This window comes from Loxodonta africana, chromosome 18 (genome assembly GCF_030014295.1).
Source record: "Loxodonta africana isolate mLoxAfr1 chromosome 18, mLoxAfr1.hap2, whole genome shotgun sequence".
In the NCBI taxonomy this organism is placed as follows: Eukaryota; Metazoa; Chordata; class Mammalia; order Proboscidea; family Elephantidae; genus Loxodonta; species Loxodonta africana.
In genome coordinates, this window is record NC_087359.1 from 54053413 (window position 1) to 54077139 (window position 23727).

Sequence of the window (23727 nt, forward strand, 5' to 3'; positions counted from 1 at the left end):
TGGTCATATTTTGGACTTGAATTGCTGCCACTTCCTGCCCCTGCTGCCTCCCTTTGCAGGGTGGAAGGGCTGGGGCTTTTGTTCTGTCATCATTCCCTGTAAGGGTAAGCACTGGGCTCTGGCCTCCAGCTGGGCTGTGGGAGTCCTGTAGGACTTTCCAGCATCCTGGGGCACTCGTCGTGCCCTCTCTGGCCATTGCTCACCTCTCTGGACATCAGCAGGAAACCTGAAAATCACAATAGGGAGAACCCAACATGGAAGTTAATAGACTAGGCTTTCATCAGGGCCTTGACACTAAGGCCTGTCTTAGTTTCTTGGTGCTGCTATAACAAAAGTACTACAAATGGATGGCTTTGTTGTTGTTACGGACTGTCAAGTTGATAGCGACTCCATGTAATGAAGTAGAACTGCTCTACAGGGTTTTCTAGGAAGTAATCTTTACGGAAGGAGCTAGCTAGGTCTTTCTCCAGTGGAGCTGCTGGGAAAGTTTGAACCGCCAACCTTTCTGTTAGCAGCTGAGCACTTAACTGTTGCATGACCAGGTTTCCTTAATGAACCAAAATTTAAGTTTCCCACAGTTCACCAAAAAAAGAAAAAAGAACCCAAACCTGTTTGTGTGGACAGAGTAGAACTGCCCTGTAGGGTTTCCAGGGAGCCCTGGTGAATTCCAACTGCCGACCTTTATGGTTAGCTCTTAACCTTTATACCACGAGGGTTTCCTTTCACAGTTTAGGAGGCTAGAAGTCCGAATTCAGGGTGTGAGCTCTAGGGGAAGGCTCTTTGCTCTGGGGGGAAATTCTTTTTTTTTTTAATTGAACTTTAGATGAAGGTTTACAGAACAAACTAGTTTCTCATCAAACAGTATATACATGTTGTTGTATGACATTGTTTAACAACCCCATGACATGTCAACACTCTCCCTTCTCAACCCTGAGTTCCCTATTACCAGCTTCCCTCTTCCCTCATGCCTTCCAGTCCCTGCCCCCAGGGCTGGTGCGCCCCTTCAGTCTTGTTTTGTTCTACGGGATTGTTCAATCTTTGGCTAAAGGGTGAACCTCAGGAAAGACTTCATTGCTGAGCTGAAAGCGTGTCTGGGGGCCATACTCCTAAGGTTTCTTTAGTCTCTGTCAGGCCAGCAAGTCCGGTCTTTTTTGAGTTAGAATCCTGTTCTCCATTTTTCTCCAGCTCTGTCTGGGACCCTCTGTTGTGATCCCTGTCAGAGCAGTCAGTGGTGGTAGCTGGGCACCATCTAGTTATACTGGACTCAGTCTGGTGGAGGCTGTGGTAGATGTGGTCCATTAGTTCTTTGGACTAAACTTTCCCTTAAGTCTTTAGTTTTCTTCATTCTTCCTTGCTCCTGAAGGGGTGAAACCAGTGCAGCATCCTAGATGGCTGCTTACAGGCTTTTAAGACCCCGGATGCTACTCACCAACGCAGAATGTAGAACATTTTCTTTACAAACTATGTCATGCCAATTGAGCTAGATGTTCCCTGAGACCATGGTCCCCACAACCTTCAGCCCAGCAATTCATTCTTATAGGGAGTTTGGATGTGTGTGGAGCTTCCATGACCTTGCCTTGGTCAAGTTGTGCTGGCTTCCCCAGTATTGTGTACTGCCTTACCCTTCACCAAAGTTACCACTTATCTATTGTCTATTAAGTGTTTTCCCATCCCCACCGTCATAACCATCAAAGATTGCTTCTTTTTGTATGCAAACCTTTTCCTGAGTTTTTACAGTAGTGGCCTCATGCAATATTTGTCCTTTTGTGATTGATTTATTTCACTCAGCATAATGCCCTCCAGATTCATCCATGTTATGAGATGCTTCACAGATTTGTTGTTCTTTATTGTTGCATAATTTTTTTTTTTTAATACTCCATTGTGTGTATGTACCACAGTTTGTTTATCCATTCCTCTGTTGATGGGCATCTAGGTTGTTTCCATCTTTTTGCTATTGTGAACAATGCTGCAATGAACACGGGTGTGCATATGTTTATTCATGTGACTACTCTTATTTCTCTAGGATATATTCCTAGGAGTGGGATTACTGCATCATAAGTTATTTCTATTTCTAGTTTTCTAAGGAAGTGCCATATCATATTCCAAAATGATTCTATCATTTTGCATTCCCACAGGCAGTGCATAAGAGTTCCGATCTCCCCACAGCCACCTCAACATTTGTTATTTTCTGTTTTATTGATTCGTGCCAGTAACGCTGGGGTGAGATGGTATCTCATTGTGGTTTTGATTTGCATTCCTCTGATCGCTAGACACCATGAGCATTTCCTCATGTGTCTGTTGGCCGCTTGAATGCCTTCTTTGGTGAAGTGTCTGTTTATTTCCTTTGCTCATTTTTAAATTGGATTGTCTTTTTGTTGTAGAAGTGTTGGATTTTCTTGTAGATTGTAGAGTCTAGAACTTTATCTAATTTGTAATAGTCAAAAATTTTTTCCCAGTTCTCTTTTTACTCTTTTGGTGAAGTCTTTTGATGAACGTAAGTGTTTAATTTTTAGAAGATCCCAGTTACCTAGCTTATCCTCTGGAGCTTGTGTGTTGTTGGTTGTGGTTTGTATCCTGTTACTGCCGTGTAGTAGGGCCTCTAGCATTGACCCTATCTTTTCTTCTACGAAATTCATAGTTTTTGGCTTTATATTTAGGTCTTTCATTCATTTTAAGTTATTTTTTGTATGTGGTGTGAGGTATGGGTCTTGTTTCATTTTTTTGCAGATGGACATCCAGTTTTGCCAGCACCATTTGTTAAAAAGACTGTCTTTCCCCCATTTGATGTACTTTGGGCTCTTGTCGAAGATCAGGGTGACCATACGTGGATAGATTTACATCTTGGTTCTCAGTTCTGTTCCATTGGTCAATGTTTCTGTTGTTGTACCAGTACCAGGCTGTTTTGACTACCGTAGCTGTATAGTAGGCTCTGAGGTCAGGTAGCGCAAGTCCTTCTACTTTATTATTCTTCTTCAGTAATGCTTTACTTCTCTGGGACTTCTTCTCTTTCCATATAAAGTTAATGATACTTTCCATCTCTTTAAAGAATGTTGTTGGTATTTGGATCGGGATTGCATTGTTTTTGTAAATCACTTTGGATAGAATTGTCATTTTCACAATGTTGAGTCTACCTATCCATGAGCATGGTATGTTTTTCCATTTATGTAGATCTCTTTTGGTTTCTTGTAGTAGTGTTTTGTAGTTTTCTTTGTATAGGTCCTTTACATCCCTGGTTAGATTTATTCCTAAGTATTTTTTTTTTTTGGCAATAAATGGTATTGTTTTCCTGATTTCCTTTTCATCATTCTCTTGTATAGGAATCCAACTGATTCTGGTATGTTTATCTTGTATTCTGCTGCTCTGTTGGCTCTTTCTGGGGGAAAATTCTTGTCTCAGCTTCTCAGTGTTCCTTGGAGATCTCCACTTGGCATCTATCTTTCCCCTCGCTTGCTTCTCTGTGCCTAACCTGCCTTTTAAATATCTCACAAGTGAGTAGGTTTAAGACACACCCTAAACTGATATGGCCTTATTAACAAAACAAAGAAAACCCTATTCCCAAATGGGATTACATCCACAGATATAGGGGTTAGGATTCCAACACTTATTTTGGTAGACACAATTCGATCCATAACAAGGCCCATGTGACAAGTCATTTTTCCTTTCTGGGCTTCAGGCTCCTCATCTGTAATGTGAAAAGTTTGGCCTCAATCACTCCTAACTGCTCTTACTGCTCTGTGGGGGTGTGGCCAGGACAGAGAAGGACAAAAGAACTGTGTACTTCTGGGTACAAGGCTGCACATTTATGCCCATGACCCGTGCCATTCCTCGATTACTCACCAAGATTCTGCAAGGTTGTCGGGGGAATGGTCTGTTTCTTCAGTCTCAGAGCATCTTCCGTTTTTGGAGGCAAATTTCAAGTTACTGGTCCATGCCTGGACAAAAGTTGATAGCTTGATTCAGGGCCATACAGCCACAAACCTGAATTTAAACCCAGGCCATTCTGAATCAATGCCACACCTTGCTTACCAGGAGTCTCTGAGTTTCTGACTTCCTTGGTGCTTTCTAAGTTTCAGGTGGAAGCATTTTACATGTGGCCCATGGCTCCTAAGGTAGGTGGGGATCAGCCCCATCAGGCTCCATCACCCTTGATTCTCATCAGAAAGAGAAGGGACATTACCGGGGACCCCCGCCACCAGCAGTCTCCCTCAGCATACAGGGGCAGCTTCTCTTGGCTCTTTGATGTCAACAGGCCCCATCCAAACTGTCCAGGTGGAAAGGGCCAGACTCCACCATTTCCACCAGGGATGAGTGGGACAGGTGAGGATCTTATTTTCAGATATGGCTGATAGGTAGCAGTCTGCCCTCGCTTAGAGACCCAGAAGGTCATTTAATGCCAACCAGAGAAGATCTCAATGGCCATCCAGGTTAAGGGCTTTTGATGAGCTGAGAGTGGGATTGGATTACCTGGGGGGCTTTTCCAGATACCCCAGCTGCTTTAGATTCAAAAAGCAGTGTATTTTGATAAAACTTCCCCAATGTTTCTAATATGAATACCATTTGCAAGGCAATAGACACTGACTTAGGCCAAACTGCCCCACTCCCCCCCCCCTTTTTTTAGATGAGGTCATTGCGGCCCAGAGAGAGGAAATGGCTTGCCCAAAATTATGCAGAAGATGACTGGTAGAGCCTGGCGACCCCTGTCCTGTCTCATAATCTTCTCATTACAGGGCCTCACCTCCTCCATCGGCTCTGTCCCAGGTTCAGACCCTCCTCACCTCTCTCCTGGACTCTTTCCTCTTTTCTCACCTCACCATCCACACCTGACTGCCTCCTTCCATTCTGTCTTTCAGCCTCCAGTGCGAGTTCTCAGTCTAAACCACAGATCTGGCCACATCACTGTCCTGAACAAAAAGCCACTTAGCTCTCTCTTGCCCACAGGGTTGAGTGCAGACCACTGAGCCTTGAAAACATGATGTTGTGCAACCTGGCCCAGTCTTCCTCCCCATCTTTATTTCCAGCCACTCCCTGCTGCCCTGCCTCAAGTCCTTGTGTGCATCCAACACCAACCCACACACCAGCCATTTCCATGATATTACATCACTGTTCATCTTTTTCTTAAGAAAAAAAAATAAGAGTTAACACTTACTAAAAGGCACCCTGGTGGTACAATGGTTAAGCACTTGGCTGCTAACCAAACAGTTGGTGGTTTGAACCCACCCAGTGGCTTTGCAGGAGAAAGACCTGGCGACGTGCTTTTGTAAAAGTTGAAGACTAGAAAACCCTCTGGGGCAGTTCCACTCTGTCACAAGGGGTTACTATGAGTTGAAAATCGACTTGATAACACCCAACAACAACAGTAACACTTACTGAATCATACTCAAAGCCACCACTAGGGTTGGTGTCACCCAGTGCAGTAACCCATGGCGTCATCCCCCCTCTGTGGACCAGACCATACAGAATTCTTAGTAATGTTTTTTGTATTAATGTTATTCATAAATCTTAATTCCTGTATTTCTCATTTTTTTCTTGAATTACTACTTCATTCTCAAAAAGGTTTTTGATATAGGATCACAAATACTAATTACCACAATATTTAGCTAAAACACTAGAAAATTGGAAAAAATAAAAACACCAGAGGCAAGGAAAGCAATAGTGCCTGCTTACAGTGCATGCAGATGAAACCACTTGATTCTAAGCATTATTGTAATTGTCTTAATGTTCATCGTCTTGAGCATTAGAAGGGTCAAGAAGTAAATTAGCATAGCGTTTTAGCCTTGTAGGTATATTGATACATATAAGCTGGGTTTATGAAGAATGTTTTTTGTTGTTATAGCTAACTATAAACTATAGGGGTATTTTTATAAAAAATAATAAACTTCTTCTGAAACACTGCACAACAATTTTATAGACAGCCATTTTTGTGTCACCCCCTCTGACGGTGTCACCTGGTATGGTCCACACCCACTGTGCTCCCCTAGTGACACCACCAGTTGTACTATGTGTCAGGCACTGTTGCAAGCACAATTTTCAGAAACCCTGTTGGCATGGTGGTTAAGAGATATGGCTGCTAACCAAAAGATTGGCAGTTCGAATCCATTAGATGCTCCTTGGAAATGCTATGGGGCAGTTCTACTCTGTCCTATAAGGTCGCTATGAGTCAGAATTGACTTGACAGCAATGGCGCCAGCCCCTGTGGTAATACTTCCACATACTCTGTGGCTCACAGGATGCTGCACATCTCCTCTGGAGCACTCGCTGCGATGGCCAGAGCCTGCTTACCTGCATAAGCTGTAAGCCCCTTGAGGGCAGGGCCTGTGTCTGACTTGTCCCCCGCAGTACACCCAGTACCTACTACATATAAGGAACTCCAAGTGATTTTAAACGATTCAGTTCTCTTCACCCCTCCCCCCGACCCGCTTACCTTCCTTCCTTCTCCTTTCATTCCTTTCTTCCAAGAAACATTTAAGGTGAGAAATTTCATTTAACCCTTGAAATAACCCAAAGTTAGGCTAAGGTTTTGGGGGCTTATTTTGAAAATAACAGGGAGAGTTGTATGAGATCCAGTTAGCAGAGGATTTTACAATGAGGGAATTAAGGCTCAGAAAGGGTAGGTTACCTGCCTGAAGTCATGCAGCTAAAAAGTGGTAGAGCCGGTGCATAGTCAGGAGTACTGGTCCAGTGTGCAGCCGGGGGTACCAACTCAGTGCATTGGTCGCGTGTACTGGCTGGCACACGGCTGGGGGTACTGACCTGGTGTACAGTCAGGGGTATTGGCCCAGAATACAGTCAAGGGTGCCAGCCCACTGTACCCTTGGAGGTACCAGCCTGGTATACAGTCAGGGGTACCAGTCCAGTGTACAGTTGGGGGTACTGACCCAATGTATTGGGCACACGTACTGACTCAGTGTACGGGGGCGGGGGTACTGGCCCAGTGTACACAAGGGTACTGGTCCAATGTATGCTCAACAATATGAAAACCAAAACCAAACCAAACCTATTGCCATAAATCAATCCCTACTCATAGTAACCCTACAGGGCAGAGTAGAACTCCCGCATAGAGTTTCCAAGGCTGTAAATCTTTACGGAAGCAGACTGCCATACCTTTCTCCCATGGATCGGCTGGTATGTTTGAACCAATGATCTTTTGTTTAGCAGCCAAGTGCTTAATCACTGTGCCACCAGGGCTCCTTACATTCATTGTAGCTGATGGGAAAAAAGAACAGGAAAGGTGGCAGAGCTGAGGTCTGAACCAGTTGCATCTGACCCCAGATACGCTGCTCTTCCTCCATCACACGCTGCTTCCTTAAGGGAGGGAACTCAGGAAGACTTTCTCCCGGAGGCAGACACAGCTAGATCAGTATTTCTGCAGCCCTGCAATGCTGGGCAAGTGACTTCTCCCTGGTGGGTTTCTGTCCTGATCTGTATGGGTCAGGCTGCCACATGACAGAGAAGGAGCAGGCCAGGAAGGTGCCAGTGCTTTTGGGGCCAGCAGAGCTACAGCAAGGGGGCTGGGGCACTACTGGAGTAAAAAATGATCCTAAAATGAACGCACACTGGCTGAGCTCTATCTGGGTTCTACTTATCCTCAGTACACAGATGCCTATTTCATACAAGATGACTAATAAGAAAACCTGTTCTACAGACACTTCCTGATATTCAAATTCTAAGAAACTTATGTGAGCGGCTGGTTCAGTGTTTATTCTGAGAGAGCATATCTTGTACATCAGGTCCTTGAATGACATTGCCTCCCAACTCAATCAATACCGTGAATATTGTGTTGAATTTATACTTGGCTCTAGCCTTGTCTAGGGACTAGAGAAGATAAGGAATTAAACAGTCCCTGTCTTTGACACTCAACTTGGAATGGGGGAGATGCCTGTAGGAGAATTTAGTTGCTGCGTGGTCAGAGCCTTCAGCCAGTGCTGGCCAGGGCCAGAGGGTGTGGGAAAGGGAAGGCATAACTAACTCTCACTGTTCCCTCTTTTCCTGTGCTGGGCTTGCTGCGGCCACAGTAATGAGGAGGAGGAGAAGTGAGTTGTTGGAGGGGAAGACCCATTGCCTTCTTGAGTGGGCTGGAAAGCTTCCACGGGAGAAGGGAAAGTGCAAAGAATTTCCTGGGTGACCACGTCAACCCCTCTCCGTGTTCCAAGTGAGTCTAAAAGACCTGCAGTTAATTTGACAGGTTGACCACTTTCATCACTTTTCACATACATTCATAGACCCCACTAAAATGACAGTAAAGGAATAAGAAGGTATTTATATGCAAGAACCGATATACGTAGACTAAGAGGCAATTGTTTGATGAGAACAAGAGGATACTGCATGGTTTAAAATCAGGAAAGGTGTGTGTCAGGGTTGTATCCTTTTACCACACTTTTTAGATATCTAGTGTTGCTATAACAGAAATACCACAAGTGGATGACTTTAAGAAAGGGTAATTTATTCTCTCACAGTTTAGGTAGCTAGAAGTCCGAATTCAGGGTGCCAGCTTCAGGGAAAGGCTCTCCCTCTCTGTCAGCACTGCAGGAAGGTCCTTGTCCTCACTCTTCCCCTGGCCTAGGAGCTTCTCAGCACAGGGACCCTGAGTCCAAAGGATGTGCTCCACTTCTTGCTCTTCTTCCTTAGTGGTAATGAGGTCCCCTTGTCTCTCTGTTCACGTCTCTCTTTTATGTCTCAAAAGAGGTTGACTGAAGACACAACCTAATTTTATAGACTGAGTCCTGCCTAATTAACATAAATGCCTCTAATCCTGCCTCATTAACATCATAAAAAAAACCTGTTGCTGTCAAGTTGATTTCAACTCCTCATGACGCTATAGGACAGAGTATAACTGCCTCATAGAGTTTCCAAGGAGTACCTGGTGGATTTGAACTGTCAATCTTCTGATTTGCAGCTGTAGTACTTAATCATTACACCACCAGCATTTTCATTAACATCCTAGAGGTAGGATTTACAACACATAGGAAAATCACATCATATGACACAATGGTGGACAGTCACACAATACTGGGGGTCACGGTCTAGCCAAGTTGACACACATTTTTGAGGAACATAATTCAATCCATAACACCATATTTACTCAACTGTATGCTGAGCAAATAATCTGAGAAGCTGTACTTTATGAAGAAGAGCACAGCTTTAGGATTGGAGGAAGGCTTATTAACAACCTGTGATATACAGATAACACAACCTTGCTTGCTGAAGTACTTACTAATGAAGATCAAAGGCTACAGCCTTCAGTATGGATTTACACCTCAACATAAAGAAAACCAAAATCCTCACAATTGGACCAATAAGCGACATCGTGACGAACGGAGAAAAGATCGAAGTTGTTAAAGATTACATTTTCCTTGGGTCCACAATCAATGCCCATGGAAGCAGCAGTCAAGAAATGAAACACCATATTGCATTGGGCAAATCTGCTGCAAAAGACCTCTTCAAAATGTTAAAAAGCAAAGGTGTCGTTTTGAGGACTGAGTTTTGCCTGACCTAAGCTGTGGTATTTTCAATAACCTTATATGCATGCGAAAGCTGGACAATGAATAAGGAAGACCGAAGAATTGATGCATTTGAATTATGGTGTTGATGAAGAATATTAAATATGCTGTGAAATTCCAGAAGAATGAACAAATCTGTCTTGGAAGAAGTACAGCCAGAGTGCTCCTTAGAAGTGAGGATGGCAAGACTTCATCTCACATACTTTGTACATGTTATCAGCAGAGACCTGACCCTGATAAAGGACATCATGCTTGGTAAAGTAGAGGGTCAGTGAAAAAGAGTAAGAGCCTTGATGAGATGGATTGACAGTGGCTGCAACTATGGGCTCAAGCATAACAATTGTGAGGATGGCAAAGGACTGGGCAGAGTTTCGTTCTGTTGTGCATAGGGTCACTATGAGCAGAGGTGACTTGACAGCACCCAACAACAAAAATATGCAAGAACAGTCCATAAGTGGTGCAAGCAATTTGCGCTAGACTACTAACCTAAAGGTTGGTGATTTGAACCCCCAGTGGTACTACAGAAGAAGGGCCTGGTGGTCTGCTTCTGTAAAGATTATAGCCAGGACAACCCTACGGAGCAGCTCTACTCTGTAACACTTGGGATAGCCATGAGCTGAAATTGACTTGATGGCAATAGTTTCCTTGTTAATCTGAAAGGGCAAAGAATAAGGAGTTTGACAACAATGGATTAGTGATTTCCATTACTTTGGGGCAGCAGAGAGCAGATGGAAGGATGAATGGTAATTGATTGAGCAGAAGTGTTTAGCTATGGGCCACACTGGGCACTGGTGTGGAGGCCAGATGACCAGGGTGCAGGTCCCATCTCTGTAACTAATCCTTAGTATGACCTTGGGCAAGTCACTTTCCTTTTCTGAGCCTCATTTTTTCCCCATCTGTAATGTGAAGAGAATATACTGCCTGTTTGCTTCTTATCTTCTGGAGCCTGAGAAAATTGCCTGGAATTGTTTTATGACTTTCCCTTCAACATGTATAGGCACATATGTTTTAATTCAGTTCTGAAAAGGGGTTAAGACATCTGCATTTGTTTTCAAAAGCTCTCCCAGAATGCTTTATAAGCCGCTGTTGCACATGGTCTGGAAGGGCCCTTTCAGCTCTGGTATTCCAGGATTCCCAGCGAGTGTTGGTTAGGAGAGCTGACTGAAAGCAGGGGTTGTGATAATGCAAGATCTTTCTGGTCTTCCGTGGCAACTCCCCGCCACCCCACCTCCATCCGTGCTTGCTTATCTCTGTGACAGTTGATGTTGAGTCAACTCCGACTCAGGATGACCCTCTGTGTATCAGAGTAGAACTGTGCTCCGCAGCATTTTCAATGGCTGATTTTTCAGAAGTAGATGGCCAGGCTTTCTTCTGAGGTGTCTCTGAGTGGACACAAACCTCCAGCCTTTCCATTAGCAGCCAAGTGTGTTAACTGTTTGTGCCACCCGGAGACTCCTTCCCTGTGTCTAGTCTGCTCTTAATATCACTCAGACTTGATCAGGTGAGACCTGGTGGCACAGTGGTTAAGAGCTCGGCTATTAACCAAAAGACTGGCAGTTCGAATCCAACAGCCACTCTGGAAACCCTATGGGGCAGTTCTGCTCTGTCTTATAGGGTCGTTATGAGTGGGAATTGACTTGATTGCAATGGGTTGTTGTAGGACACAACCTGCAATGATATGGCTTCATTAACATAACAAAGAAATCTCTTATTTTCCAAATCCACAAGAATAGGGGTCAAAACTCCAATATGTATTTTTGGGGGGACACAATTCAATCCATGATATTACACCCTTTGGACCCTCAAAATTCATGTCCTTCCCACATGTGAAAACACATTCACTCTATCACATTCCTCCAGAGCCAACAGAAAGCCTTTCCCTACAGCTGGTGCCCTATTGTGTTACCCCAAAGGTCTTATCCCATTCCAGCATCAACCCTAAGTTCAAAACCTATCTTTTGAACCATGTAAATAAAGTGTGAGTGAGAACCTGGGTGTGTTCCTTTCCATCTGTGAAATCTAGAATACAAACTGTCTACTTCCTGGGTGTGTTCCTTTCCATCTGTGAAATCTAGAATACAAGTTATCTACTTCCAGTGCACAATGGTGGAGTAGGCAGGCACAAGTTAGGCATTCCCATTTCAAACAGGAGAATTTGGAGGGAAAGAAGGGGTCATGGGTACCAAGCCAGTCCAAAACTGAGCAGAGCAAATTTCACTAGCTGTCAAGGATTGAAAATAGCCCTCTGTTCTCTGGGACCATCTGGGCAATGGCTTTGCCTTCCAGACTTTGGGCATTGGCTTTGCTCTCTGAATTCTGGGCAGAGACCCCACAGCCTGGCTATCATCTCTATCTTCCAGGCCCACTGAGATGGCAACCCTGATCCTTTGGCTTTGGGTGGTCCCATTCTCCTGGTCTACCTGAATGGTGACCCCAGCCCCTCAGCCCCAGGCAGCCCTATTCTCCTGGTCCATGGACATTACAATCGTGCCCCTTCAACTTTGGGCAATGGTTCCATTTTCCTGGCCTACCTGAACAGTAGCCCTACTTTTATTTTTACTCTTTGATATTGGATCGGTGCTGCAACACACATTTTAGGGAACACAGTTCAATCCATCACACAGCTGGAGCAAAATTCTGGAGGTAAGACAGCATGTGGCATGTTCAGGGAATTGTAAATATCTGAATGTGTGGAGGGCGTACGGGAATCCACAGAGACCTGACATAAAAAGCCATAAAGGTCAGGGCGCCCAAGTTTGTACTTCATTCGTTTGACAATAGGCAGCCACTGTGAGTTTTTGAGCTAGACAGTACAATGAGCAAAGTCAATTAGCCTAGCTGTTACTGATTGAATTGTGTCCCCCCAAAAAATGTGTGTCACCTTGGCTTGTCCATGATAACCAGTATTGTGTCATTGTCTACCATTTTGTCACATGTGATTTTCCTATGTGTTGTAAATCCTACCTATATGATGTTAATGAGGCGGGATTACAGGTAGTTATATTAATGAGTCAGGACTCAGTCTATAAGATTAAGTTGTGTTTTAAGTCAATCTCTTTTAAGATATAAAAGAGAGATGCAAGCAGAGAGACAGAGACCTTGTACCACCAAGAAACAAGAGCCAGGAGAATAGCGTGTCCTTTGAACCCAGAGTCCCTGCACAGAGAAGCTCCTAGACCAGGGGAAGACTGATGGCAACGACCTCCCCCCAGAACTGGCAGAGAGAGAAAGAAAGCCTTCCCCAGGAGCTAGCACCCTGGTTTTGGACGTCTAGCTTCCTAGCTGTGAGGAATAAATCCTCTTTGTTAAAGCCATCCACTTGTGGTATGACCCAAGCCATGGTGTTTTCAATCGCCTCACATGCATGTGAAAGCTGGATGATGAATAGGGAAGATGGAAGAAGAATTGACGCCTTTGAATTGCCGTGCTGATGAAGAATATTGAATATATCATGGACTGCCAAAAAACGAACAAATCTGTCTTGATAGAAGTACAACCAGAATGCTCCTTAGAAGCAAAAATGGCAAGACTACGTCTTACATACTTTGGACATGTTATCAGAAGGGATCAGTCCCTGGAAAAGGACATCGCACTTGGTAAAATAGAGGGTCGGGAAAAAGAGGAAGACCCTTAATGAGATGGATTGACACAGTGGCTGCAACAATAGGCTCAAGTGTAACAACAATTGTGAGGATGGCACAGGACCAGGCAGTGTTTTATTCTGTTGTACATAGGATCGCTATGACACTGAACTGACTCGACAGCTCCTAACAACAACAACAGATAACTAAGACAGTAGGCAACCCTTGATGACTATGCAGTGCACACGGACCTTGTGATTTTAATACCCACATTGACTCTGCTTCTTTTCCTTGAGTGCCCACCACATGCTACTTATTCCAAACTTTGCACACAACGTCTTTCTGTTCCGACCACTCCGTCACTGCAGAGCTGCATCCCTCACCAGCCACTTCTTCACTCCTGTCACTCTCCTTACACCCCACACCCAGTTTTACCAGATGACTCTGAACAAAGTGGGCACCTTTATGCCTCATTGTCTCTACACAAGCCCCTTCCTCTTCTTAGAATGTCCCCTCCCACTTCAGCGCACAGGAGATTCTGCTTAAAAGACATTTCTCGGGGGGACCTTTCCAATGCCCCTGTGTCCCTCCACATGTCACATCTACTGCTGTCCTTGCACCGAGTGGCCTTTACTTGTTTATCTGTGAGACCAGTAGGAGCCAGTGGAGGCCAGAGACTGTGTCCCATTAATAACTGCTTTCCTGGGGCTAGCCAAGGACCTAGTAGAGAGTAAGCTGTTGGAAAGTGTTGATTGAATGAAAGAAAAAAAAAATGCAACAAATGCCAGGTGCTTGACATAAAGGATCTTATTTAATTCTCATTGCATGCCCTTGAGACTTGTGTTACTATTTCTATTTTGGATCTGTGACATGGACAAGTTTCCTCAATTGCTAGTTTTCAGATCTTGAATTCAAAAGCAGGTGTATCGGAGTCCAGGTCCAGTGTATGTTCCATGTTGCCATGTTCCCTGCATGGAAAGACGTGGGGTTAGAGAAGCCACAGAGAAAGAGTCACTTCCTCTCACTCACTTTTCTCCACTTCCCACTCAGCCAGGACAGCTCCCACTCACTTTTTCAAGATTCTTATCTGCCCTCGAACACAGGAAGCTTCCTCACATCTCAGGCACACCATCCAGGAGTGGTGGGGAAAGGAGTTTTCCATTGGCTCACCGTCCCTTCTCCCTGTGACTTCCCCACCTCCTCACTGGCCTAGGAAATCCCACCCCCACCTCCTTAACCTTCTAATAAAAGCTCCAGGCCATGTGGGACGGACAGGGGAGAGCTCTTAGCTTCGCCTGACTCTTGAAGCAGCTCCAGGGAGGCCTGAACCAGATTGCTTGAGATGAAGCTCATCACCGTGGCCCTGGTGTGTCTGCTGTTGGCTGGGATGTGGACTCAAGCCGTGGACAGCAAAAGTAGTAAGTGTGGCTGGAGTCACTTTGCTTTTTCCTAGGGAGCGTGGAAACCTGGGCAGATGCTTTGGGTTTGGGGACAGGGTCACCCTGAGCTCATTGATTCCAACCCCGCTCCTCTGGGAAGAATTCCACCAGAAGAGGAGGAATTTGCATGGGGTGGGAGCAGGAGGCTAATAGGAGAACGATGAATCTGCAGCAAAAGCAGAGAGCTGAAGGTCTAGCTTCAGATAAAGGAGGCTCTGAGCTAATCCTGGGTGGCTCAACTAAGAGAAAGGTTGGTGGTTCAAACAAACCCAGCAGCACCAGAGAAGAAAGAGGTGGTGATCTGCTTTTGTAAATATTACAACCAAACAATACAAAACACCCTATGGAGCAGTTCTTTTCTGTTCCTATTCTGTAACACATGGGGTTGCCTTGAGTTGGAATTGACTTGATGGCAACAGGTTTGATTTCTGAGCTAACTCAGATCCTGCAGACCAATGGGGTGGGGAGGGCAGGACTGTAAGGTCATTTAGGCCAAGCTGGCTAGGCCTGAGATCCAGAGAAACAGGATGGATTGAAAACCTGCAAGGTCTGAAGTCAGGAGTCTAACATTTGGGCAAGTCACTTTACTTCTCAAAGTCTGGTTCCTTCATCTGTAAAATGGGATGGATAATGCCCACCTTCCAAGGCTATTATAAGAATACTGACCTCATAGCAGATGTGAAAGGACTTTTTAAACAGCAAAACTGTGAGGAAAGAGTCAGGGTTGGAGTGAAAGTCTCTTATGGAGGGGAGGGTATAAACTAGCAGAGTGGAGATTGCAGGCCAGGAAAGAGCTGAGGACCCAGGAAGGGGAGAATTCAAGAGAAGGGATGGAGGGTTGGTTAGTTCCCGGGGGCCCATCCCTTGTCATTTTGTCAGTTTGAACTCCTTCACCAGCTCTTAACCCACCTCCAGACTTGTGGACTGTGGGCTGTGGAACTGCAGTTGTCTTTCACGTATCAGACCCACTATGCGCCCCCCAGGGGTGGGATCCAGAGCCCTGAACCAGAATATTGGGGCAGAACCACGCACTCATGGTGGGATGCCAGAATGGGAAGAGCCTTTAGAAACCAGCCTAAAAAGTCCCATTTTATAAATGGGATCTCTGAGGCCCAGAATGAGGGCTGGTCTTGATCAAGACCATACAGCCAGTTGTGGGAAGCTGAGATTCGAACCCCAAGCTCCTGATTCTTCACCTAACCACAGAACCAGGTGGTTGATGACTTAGAGCTGCTCCAGGGTCCTCTGGATGTGGTCCCAAAACTTGAACCTGTCCCAGGAGGGGTCTCTCTTTATTATTCATCCTACGGGTGAGGCAAACTGGGTCCAGGCTGAGAAATGGGTCCAAACCATCTTTTGTGCTTCTCTTCTAGTGCATGTGTCGTCCTCCAACTGCTGCTACAAGTTTATGAACAAAAGTATTTCCCTGAAGAATATCCAGTGTTATAAAAACACCAGCTCCACCTGCCCCTACGATGCCTTAATGTGAGTCCTGTGTTCAATCCCTGACTCCACCTCTGACCAACCCGGAGTTAGAATAGTGAACACTAGATGGCGATGTTCCACCAGAATAAAGTTTCTGAACCCAGCCCAAAGCCTGGAGGCTGAGCTGAGTTTGGGCACTAGGGGGAGAGCACGGAAGGATGTGCCTGGGATCCTGCAGTTAATTTGTGTTTCCTGGGCCAACAAGGCATCAAGTATCATATCCTAGTATTATATGCCCAGAGGAAGGAATTGCTTAAGAAAAGCATCAAGCATGGCTGTGTAGTGGAAAGACCGAGGCGTCATGATTAGTTCCTGCCTCTTGATTTGCCAACCTATAGGGACAGGTAACTTGGACAGGCAACTCCTCTGCACCTCATTATCTGTGCACTCCTCTGAGTCTCTTATCTGTGAAGTGCATTAAAAATGATACCTGCTTCACAGAGTCATTATGAGGCTTCACGGAGGTAGCTGGCATATACTGCTTCGCCTTTGCAGGGCACTGTCAGGTATATTATCTTGCCTAACACTCTTGGGGAGACATTTTTGCCATGATGAAAACTGAAGTTCAGGGAGGTAGAGAGATTTGTCCGTGGTCACCCTGATGGTAAGGAGCAGAGTTGGACTATAGATCGGACAATAGCACGTTTAGGAGGTGGGCAATACCACCACCATCATTTACCGTCAAGTCAGCTCTGACTCACAGCGACCCCAAGAGTGTGAGAGTAAAACTGTCCTCCATAGGGCTTTCAGTGACTGATTTTTTGGAAGTAGATCACCAAATCTTTCTTCCAAGGCACTTCTGGGTGGATTTGAACTACCAACCTTTTGGTCAGCAGCCGAGCACATTAACTGTTTGCATTTCCCAAAGGATGCTACTCTCTAGGGACTGCATGGGCAGATGAAACACACACACACACACACACACACACACACACACACACACACATATTATTATGAGTCCAAAGCAATAATTGAGGGTCTTGAGTGGACACAGAAACATTAAAAGTTGGAGTAGAGGGTTCCTCTGAGCTGTTCTAGGACAGGAATTTTCTATCCCAGCTAATTATCGAAATGTCTGCAGTGTCTTCAGCTCCACCCAACACACTGAATGGTAATCTCACACAGTCAGACAGGGAAGAGGCTACAGCTCTTATGCAATGACTTTATTTTATAGAGGAGACCAGTGAGGCCCAGAGAGAGAAATTAGGGATACATGGGGAAAAGTGGTGGAGATTGGATTTATGCATGATACCCAGTAGGTGACTCCAACCTCTCCTTTGTTCTTTGCTCACAGATTGAAGCTGAAGAAGGGCAGAGAGAGCTGTGTATTGAAGACAGTCAAATGGGTCCAGGATAATTTCAGCAAGATGAAACTCTGCCTGCCAAAGAGAGTATGAGCAGATTCCTTTCCATCCTGGGCTACAGAGACCATGTTGCTTCATCTGTCCCCACAACTTGCAACCCTGCAGTACCCTTCTGTTCCAACTTTGCTAGGTCATGGAGGGTCTGCTCAGGTTCTGATAAGCTATGTTATTGCACTTTAAAATTTTTGAATCCTCAACTCCAGCTACCCTGTGTCTTTTGGATCCCACCAGAGTTCAAACTTGATTGGCGTTGAGGAGCTGGGGCCAGGGGCTGGAGGGCTGGGAAGGAGGAGGGAGACATGTTGGACCTGGTGTAAGGGAAACGGACTCTTGTCGATCAGAGCCAGTAAATGACACACTGCCTCTCAGCCGACAGCCTTTGTCCTGGGATTGGGGATGAGTTTTGACTACAGGCTGTGTAAGAAAAACAATTCAATCCAATGCAATTCTACTCAGTTCTGTTCCATTCTGGCAACAACTGCAGATGCAGTGCTCCTTCCTCTGACCCTAACCGCCGGAGCTAGGTCAGGCCTCACCAATTAAAAGGCACAGCCCTTCAGACTGCCACATCGGCCCAAGACCTCAGACACCAACTGCAAGCTTGGGGGTCCTCAGGCCCCCCTCACTTCTGACCTACTGGCTCTCACTACTCCCTCAGGTTCAATAATTTGCTAAATTTGCTAGAACAACCCACAGAACTCAAGAGAGTGGTGTATTTATGAATACTTTTATTACAGCAGAAATGATACAAATGAAGAGACTTTACAGCCAGCTTTAGGAAGGTCCCCAGTGCGGTGCTTCTGTGTCCCATGCACAGGTGTCTTATCATGTACACCTCCATGTACACGGGTGTCTTATCAACCAGGAAGCCCATGGAGCTTCTCTGACCAGAGCCTTTATTGGGGCCTCATTACGTGGGCAGGATTGATTGATCAGCCCATCTTCCCTGAGGTCGCCTGATATCAGAGGGTCTTTCTGGCCTGGCCAGCCCCCATCTGAGTTACCTCATTAGCATAACGTGTCAGTTAGGTGTGGTCTGGAGCCCTCATAGTTAACAAAGACACTTCAATCGCTGAGGGAGTACCAAGGTTTTAGAGGGTATCTCTCAGGAAACAAGGAAAAAGATCAACCCCCACCCCCTGGTTGTGATGAGAAAGTGGAGCAGTAGCCTGAGCTGGGTCCATGTTTGGGTTCAGGGCCCTCTCCTCTGGCCTGCCCAGAAGGTTCCAGGGGTGGGTGTATAACGCTAACCGAAAGCCACAGTGCCTTAGCTGGTCGAGGTCTTGTGAGGTCATCTGACTGTAAAACTGTGCTAATCCCATTTTGTAGATGGGGTGACTGAGGCTAGAGAGGGGATCCACAGACCTGAGGTCATATAGCCAGATCTGGTGTGAGAGCCCAAGGCTCCCATCTCTCAGGCCAGAGATCTTTCTGGTATCCCAATTTGCCAAGTGAACTGCCTGATGCAGCATGGCACAGGGACCATCTCTCACCGATGAGCAAGATGGGCCCTGCGGAGCTGGTTAGCAGGGTCCTTCTCTCCTTGGGAAGGGTCCCAGTCTCTGAGCCAGGTACAAGAAAAAAAAAAAAAACTCATTGCTGTCAAGTTGATTCTGACTCATAGCAACTCTATAGGACAGAGTAGAACCACCCTGTAGGGTTTCCAGGGAGCAACTGGTGGATTCAAACTGCCGACCTTTTGGTTAGCAGCCGAGCTATTAACTAAGAGGCCAGCACACTCAACAGGAAGAGTGAGGGGGTCTCAGGTAAGAGCAGGAGAACCCTTGGTGGACATGCAGGAAGAGGAAGCTCTGTATCTTTTAAAGGGACCCACAAGCTCCCATTTGTAATGTGTGCACAGGTAGACGGTGAATCGAGGGAGAGAAATGAGAGAGGGAAGTGGATTGTGAGTCTCAGGACTGGCGCCCCTTTAAAGGTCAGCTTGGTGGCTTGAAAGGAGAAGGTCTCATGTCCTGTGTCTCAGGCCTTCTCCCTCCTTCCCTCACATTCAACCTGTCACAGTCTGGCCCATTCTTCCTTAAACTGCCTTCCCCCTTTCACCCCTCAACTACCTGCTTCAGGCCACCATCTCCTGTTGACTGGCCCTTACAGTGGGACACTTCCAGTCTTCCCTTTCAGCTTCAACCTACCATAGCCACCAGGTCCCTCTTCCCAGCACTCCCCATCCCCATGGTTCAAAAGCCTGCAATCTTTCCCTCCTGCCTTTTGAGCTGAGTCCAAACTGCCTAATGTGATATTCCTATTCCTCTACAACCCAGCCTCCACCTTCCTTTCTGAAGGTCTCCAACTTTTTCCATTCTGGAGCTCAAACCCTGACCATGTGGAGATCCTCCCTGGGCCCTCTGCCCTTTTTTCATCCTGCATCTCTGCTAGAAGGGCCTCTCCTATTACCACACTGTCCCCTCCCCCAAGTCCCATCTTCTCTGTAAAGTCTGATTCCGACCAGCATTTGGTTTTGCTCTGGGGGCTGGGTGCACAGAAAGTCTGTATTACTCCAGGATGGAGGACTGCTTGGAGTGGGAGGGCCTGGGGCAGGGAGACCAGTTAGACAGCAGCTGCAGTAGACTGGGGAGATCTTTTGGGCAGGGGTGAGAAGTCTTCAAAGAAAGGAATGACAGTGGTCCTGGTGCTGAATGTTGGGACTAAAGAACTGCAAGGTGGGGAAGTGATGCCAGGGATGGAGTCAGTGTTCTGGGGTCACCTGGGCTGGTGAGGCAGGCCCTTCCTGACATTCAGATAAACTCAGGCTGGCCACGTAGCCAGGGTCTATCCACATCTTCATTCCTCTGGAGCCCAACAGAGCTGATTCCAATTCCTGGTAACCCCATGTGTGTCAGAGTAGAACTGCACTCCATAGGGTTTTCAATTGCTGTGACCTGTCAGAAGTAGATCACCAGGCTTTCTTCTGAGGTGCCTTGGGTGGATTCAAACTGTCAATCCTTCAGTTAGTAGTTGAGCCCTTAACTGCAGCACCATCCAGGGATTGGGCAAGATCACCAGTCAATCTGAATTGGAATCTGTCTTACAGGGAAAGACTCTGGATTAGGGGTTGTGAGAGTGGAGTGGGGTGAGGTGGGGGTTGGAGGGGAGCAGCTTTTTCTATCCACATGATGGCTTCCTGGGGACACTGGTTGTTGGTGATTCAATAGCTCTTCGGGCCCTGCAGGGGGATCTTCCTGCTAAACGTGAAGCAGCAAGTGGATGGGGCATTGAGTGCATCTAGAAATAGTCACAGAAAGAACATTTCAGGATGTGCTAGGTTTTTCTCAGCCAGGACACAGCAGGAAACTGTCAGTAGGGGAAGGAAAAGCAAAGAATGAGAAGCAGAAGCAGATCCTATCCACTCCCAATTGAATGCTCCTGCCCTAGGTCCTGGGGCAGGGTGTGACCTGTGGCTGAAATTCTCAAACTGGATTCTCTCACCTGCACACTGGGAACATATCACTGCTGCCCTGGGAGGCACTGCATGATCAATCTGACAGATCCTGGATAGGTCCCCAAATCTGCAGGGCTGAGGAAGATCAGCTGGTGTCAGAGAAAAGGCCCTGGGTTCGGAGTCAGCAACTTAGATTTTACTCAGGCTCTGTGATGGCCTGGATGAGGGTTATGACCCCGCCTGCCCAGCCTAGGTTCAGCTTACTGTCTTTATACCAAACCAAAACCAAACTGTTGACTTCCAGTAGATTCCAACTCATAACAACCCTATAAGACAGAGTAGAACTGCCCCATAGGGTTTCAAAGGCTGTAATTTTTACAGAAGCAGACTGACACATCTTTCCCCCACAAAGCGGGTTGGTGGGTTTGAACCTCTGACCTTTCAGTTAGCAGCCGAGCTGTTACCTTTGTAATTAGATATTAAAGTGAATCTCTGAGGCCCCCTGCTGCTCTGATAGGCTCAGAACTTTGGCTTAGGGCTTCCTAGGAGGAGAGAGAAACCAAGAGGGAGGGAGGGAAAGGAAGAGAGAAAGAGAGAGAGAATGAGCTTGCCTGGCTGAGCAAGCACCTGGAAGCTAAAGGTGGTGACTGCAAGGAGCAGGGACAGAAATGCTGAGGAAATCTTCAGGTTGGAGGCTTGGGAGGTGGGCTTCAGTGTGACAGTTGGCAGCTCCTGGGTTGTTTCCAGTCTCTTTGCTCTTCTGGCTGTTCTTCCTGCTTTTTATAGAGAGTAGACAGGTTGGGGAAAACCTGGTGGCATAAGAGCTACATAGTGGTTAAGAGCTACAGCTGCTATCCAAAAGGTCAGCAGTTAGAATCCACCAGATGCTCCTTGGAAACCCTATGGGGCAGTTCTACTCTCTCTCCTATAGGGTTGCTATAAGTTGGAATCAACTCGATGGCAACAGGTTTTTTTTTTTTTTAAGAGATATTGGAAGGGCTTTTGCCCCTTTATGTAGAAGTCCAATATGTGAGACAGATCAGTGTCAACCTCCAGGGACAGGGGCTCCTTAAATCAAAAATTGGTGTCCCCCCCTGCCCCTCAGGGAGCCCTGGTGGAGAAGTGGTTAAGAACTTGGCTGCTAACCAAAAGGTTAGCAGTGCGAATCTACCAGCTGCTCCTTGGAAACTTATGGGGCAGTTCTCCTCTGTCCTACTGGGTAGCCAGGAGTCAGAATTGGCCCAATGGCAGTGGGTTTTCTGTCCCTCAGGCCCAGAGGGACATGGTCTGGATATCATCAATTTATTCAAGCCTGTCATTTTCAGTAGAGACCACTAGTTTTATAACACTGTTGATGGGGGAGAAGAGTGGGGAGGGGAGCCAGTAAGTGGGCTGTTTGCTTCTGTGCCAGGCTCCCTCCTGCCAGGGGTGTGCACCTGTGAGCTGAGAAGTTGGGAAGCGGGTGCTGCAGTGGGGTAATGTGGGAGGAAACAGCATTGGAGTCTGCCCAAAGCCTGGTAGGCCTTTGCCAGGGCATTCCCAGTGCTCCACGTTCAGTCCTGCCTCCCAGACTTTGCCTATACCTTTGTGGCTGCCTGGAATACTCTCTCCTCTGCTCGCCACTCTTGCAAACCTTTCCACACTAGCAAAACAAATGAGAGTAAAAGGAAGGAAATCAAGAGCGAGAATTAGTAAAAGAGAAAATAATATGTACTAGAAAGAATTACTAAGGCCCAAAGCTGGTTCTTTGACAAACCTATAATGAAGCTAGTCCCTGGGTGGCACACATGGTTTAGTGCTCAACTACTAGCTGAGAAGTTGATTCAAACTTACCCAGAGGTGCTTCAGAAGACAGGCCTGGTGATCTACTATGGAGTGCTATGGAGTGATCTGACACACATGGGGTTGCCATGAGTTGGAGTTGACTCAATGGCAACTAACAACAACAACCAGATGAAGCTAAAACTCCACTGGGACTAACTATGAAAGAAAGGAAAGAAGGTACAAATCACTAGCAGCAGAAATAAAAAAGAGGACATCACCATGGAGTCTGCAGATACCAAAAAGAAAATAAGAAGAACCTTATGTCAACAAATACAATTTAGAGAAGAAGGATGAATTCCTAAGAAATACAATCTACCAGAATGTAAGAAGAAATGAAAAACTAATTTTAAAACAATCAAGAAATTGAATCAGTAACTGAAAACCTTTCCCCCACACCCAAATCTTCTAGGCTCAGATGGCTTTAACAGCTAATTTCCCCAAGGATACAAGGAATTGATAGTTACAATATTATGCAATCTTTTCCAGAGAATGCTCCTTTTGAGTCATACATAACTTTGATGCTAAAAATACTTTTCAGAACAGTATGAGGAAGGAAAACAACAATCTTGCCCTTTGGACACATGTTCCATTCTTCTCTCTCCTATTCTCTGCCCTGGGAAGGCGATCTGTATGAATTACAATGGGATTACTGGCTGTTATAGATTGAATTGTGTCCTCAAAAATTATGTGTTGTGGGGCATGGCCAAGATGGTGGAGTAGTCAGACACTTCCGGTAAACCCTCTTACAACAAAGACCCAAAAAAACAAGTGAAACAATTATATTTATGACAACCTACGAGCCCTGAACGCCAAAGGTGCAAAGTTAGAAAACGGACTAAGTGGCAGGGGGAGGGAAAGACGGTTCAGAAAAAGAGAGGAGTTGCAGGACCTGAATCGCTGAGAACCCTCAGGCACCATTTGCATGGGAGTGGCTGCGGCGGGCTGGTGGTAGCATTCGGCTGCAGTTTCCTCGGGGAGAAAAAGCCAGCCACACAGCCTACTCACACCTCCAGAACCAGAGAAGACTGGCGTTCTCAGCAAAAGCTAAGTACTTGCGTGTATTTTACCACTCCCCCAGCCCTCAGGCTGGCTTCAGTAGCTATTGATTTCCCTGGGCCTGAGATAGGTCCTGTTGTACAC

At 46.1% G+C, this 23727-nt stretch overlaps 1 protein-coding gene across 1 annotated transcript; it reads left to right on the plus strand.

Moving 5' to 3' along the window:
* The first annotated feature begins 14323 nt into the window (after positions 1-14323).
* CCL1 (C-C motif chemokine ligand 1) lies at positions 14324-18904 on the plus strand. The gene is made up of 3 exons (XM_010594582.3): positions 14324-14496; positions 15891-16002; positions 17297-18904. The coding sequence occupies exons 1-3, from the start codon at positions 14421-14423 to the stop codon at positions 17397-17399; spliced, it is 291 nt and encodes a 96-aa protein (XP_010592884.1). The 5' UTR covers positions 14324-14420; the 3' UTR covers positions 17400-18904.
* The last annotated feature ends 4823 nt before the right edge of the window (positions 18905-23727 follow it).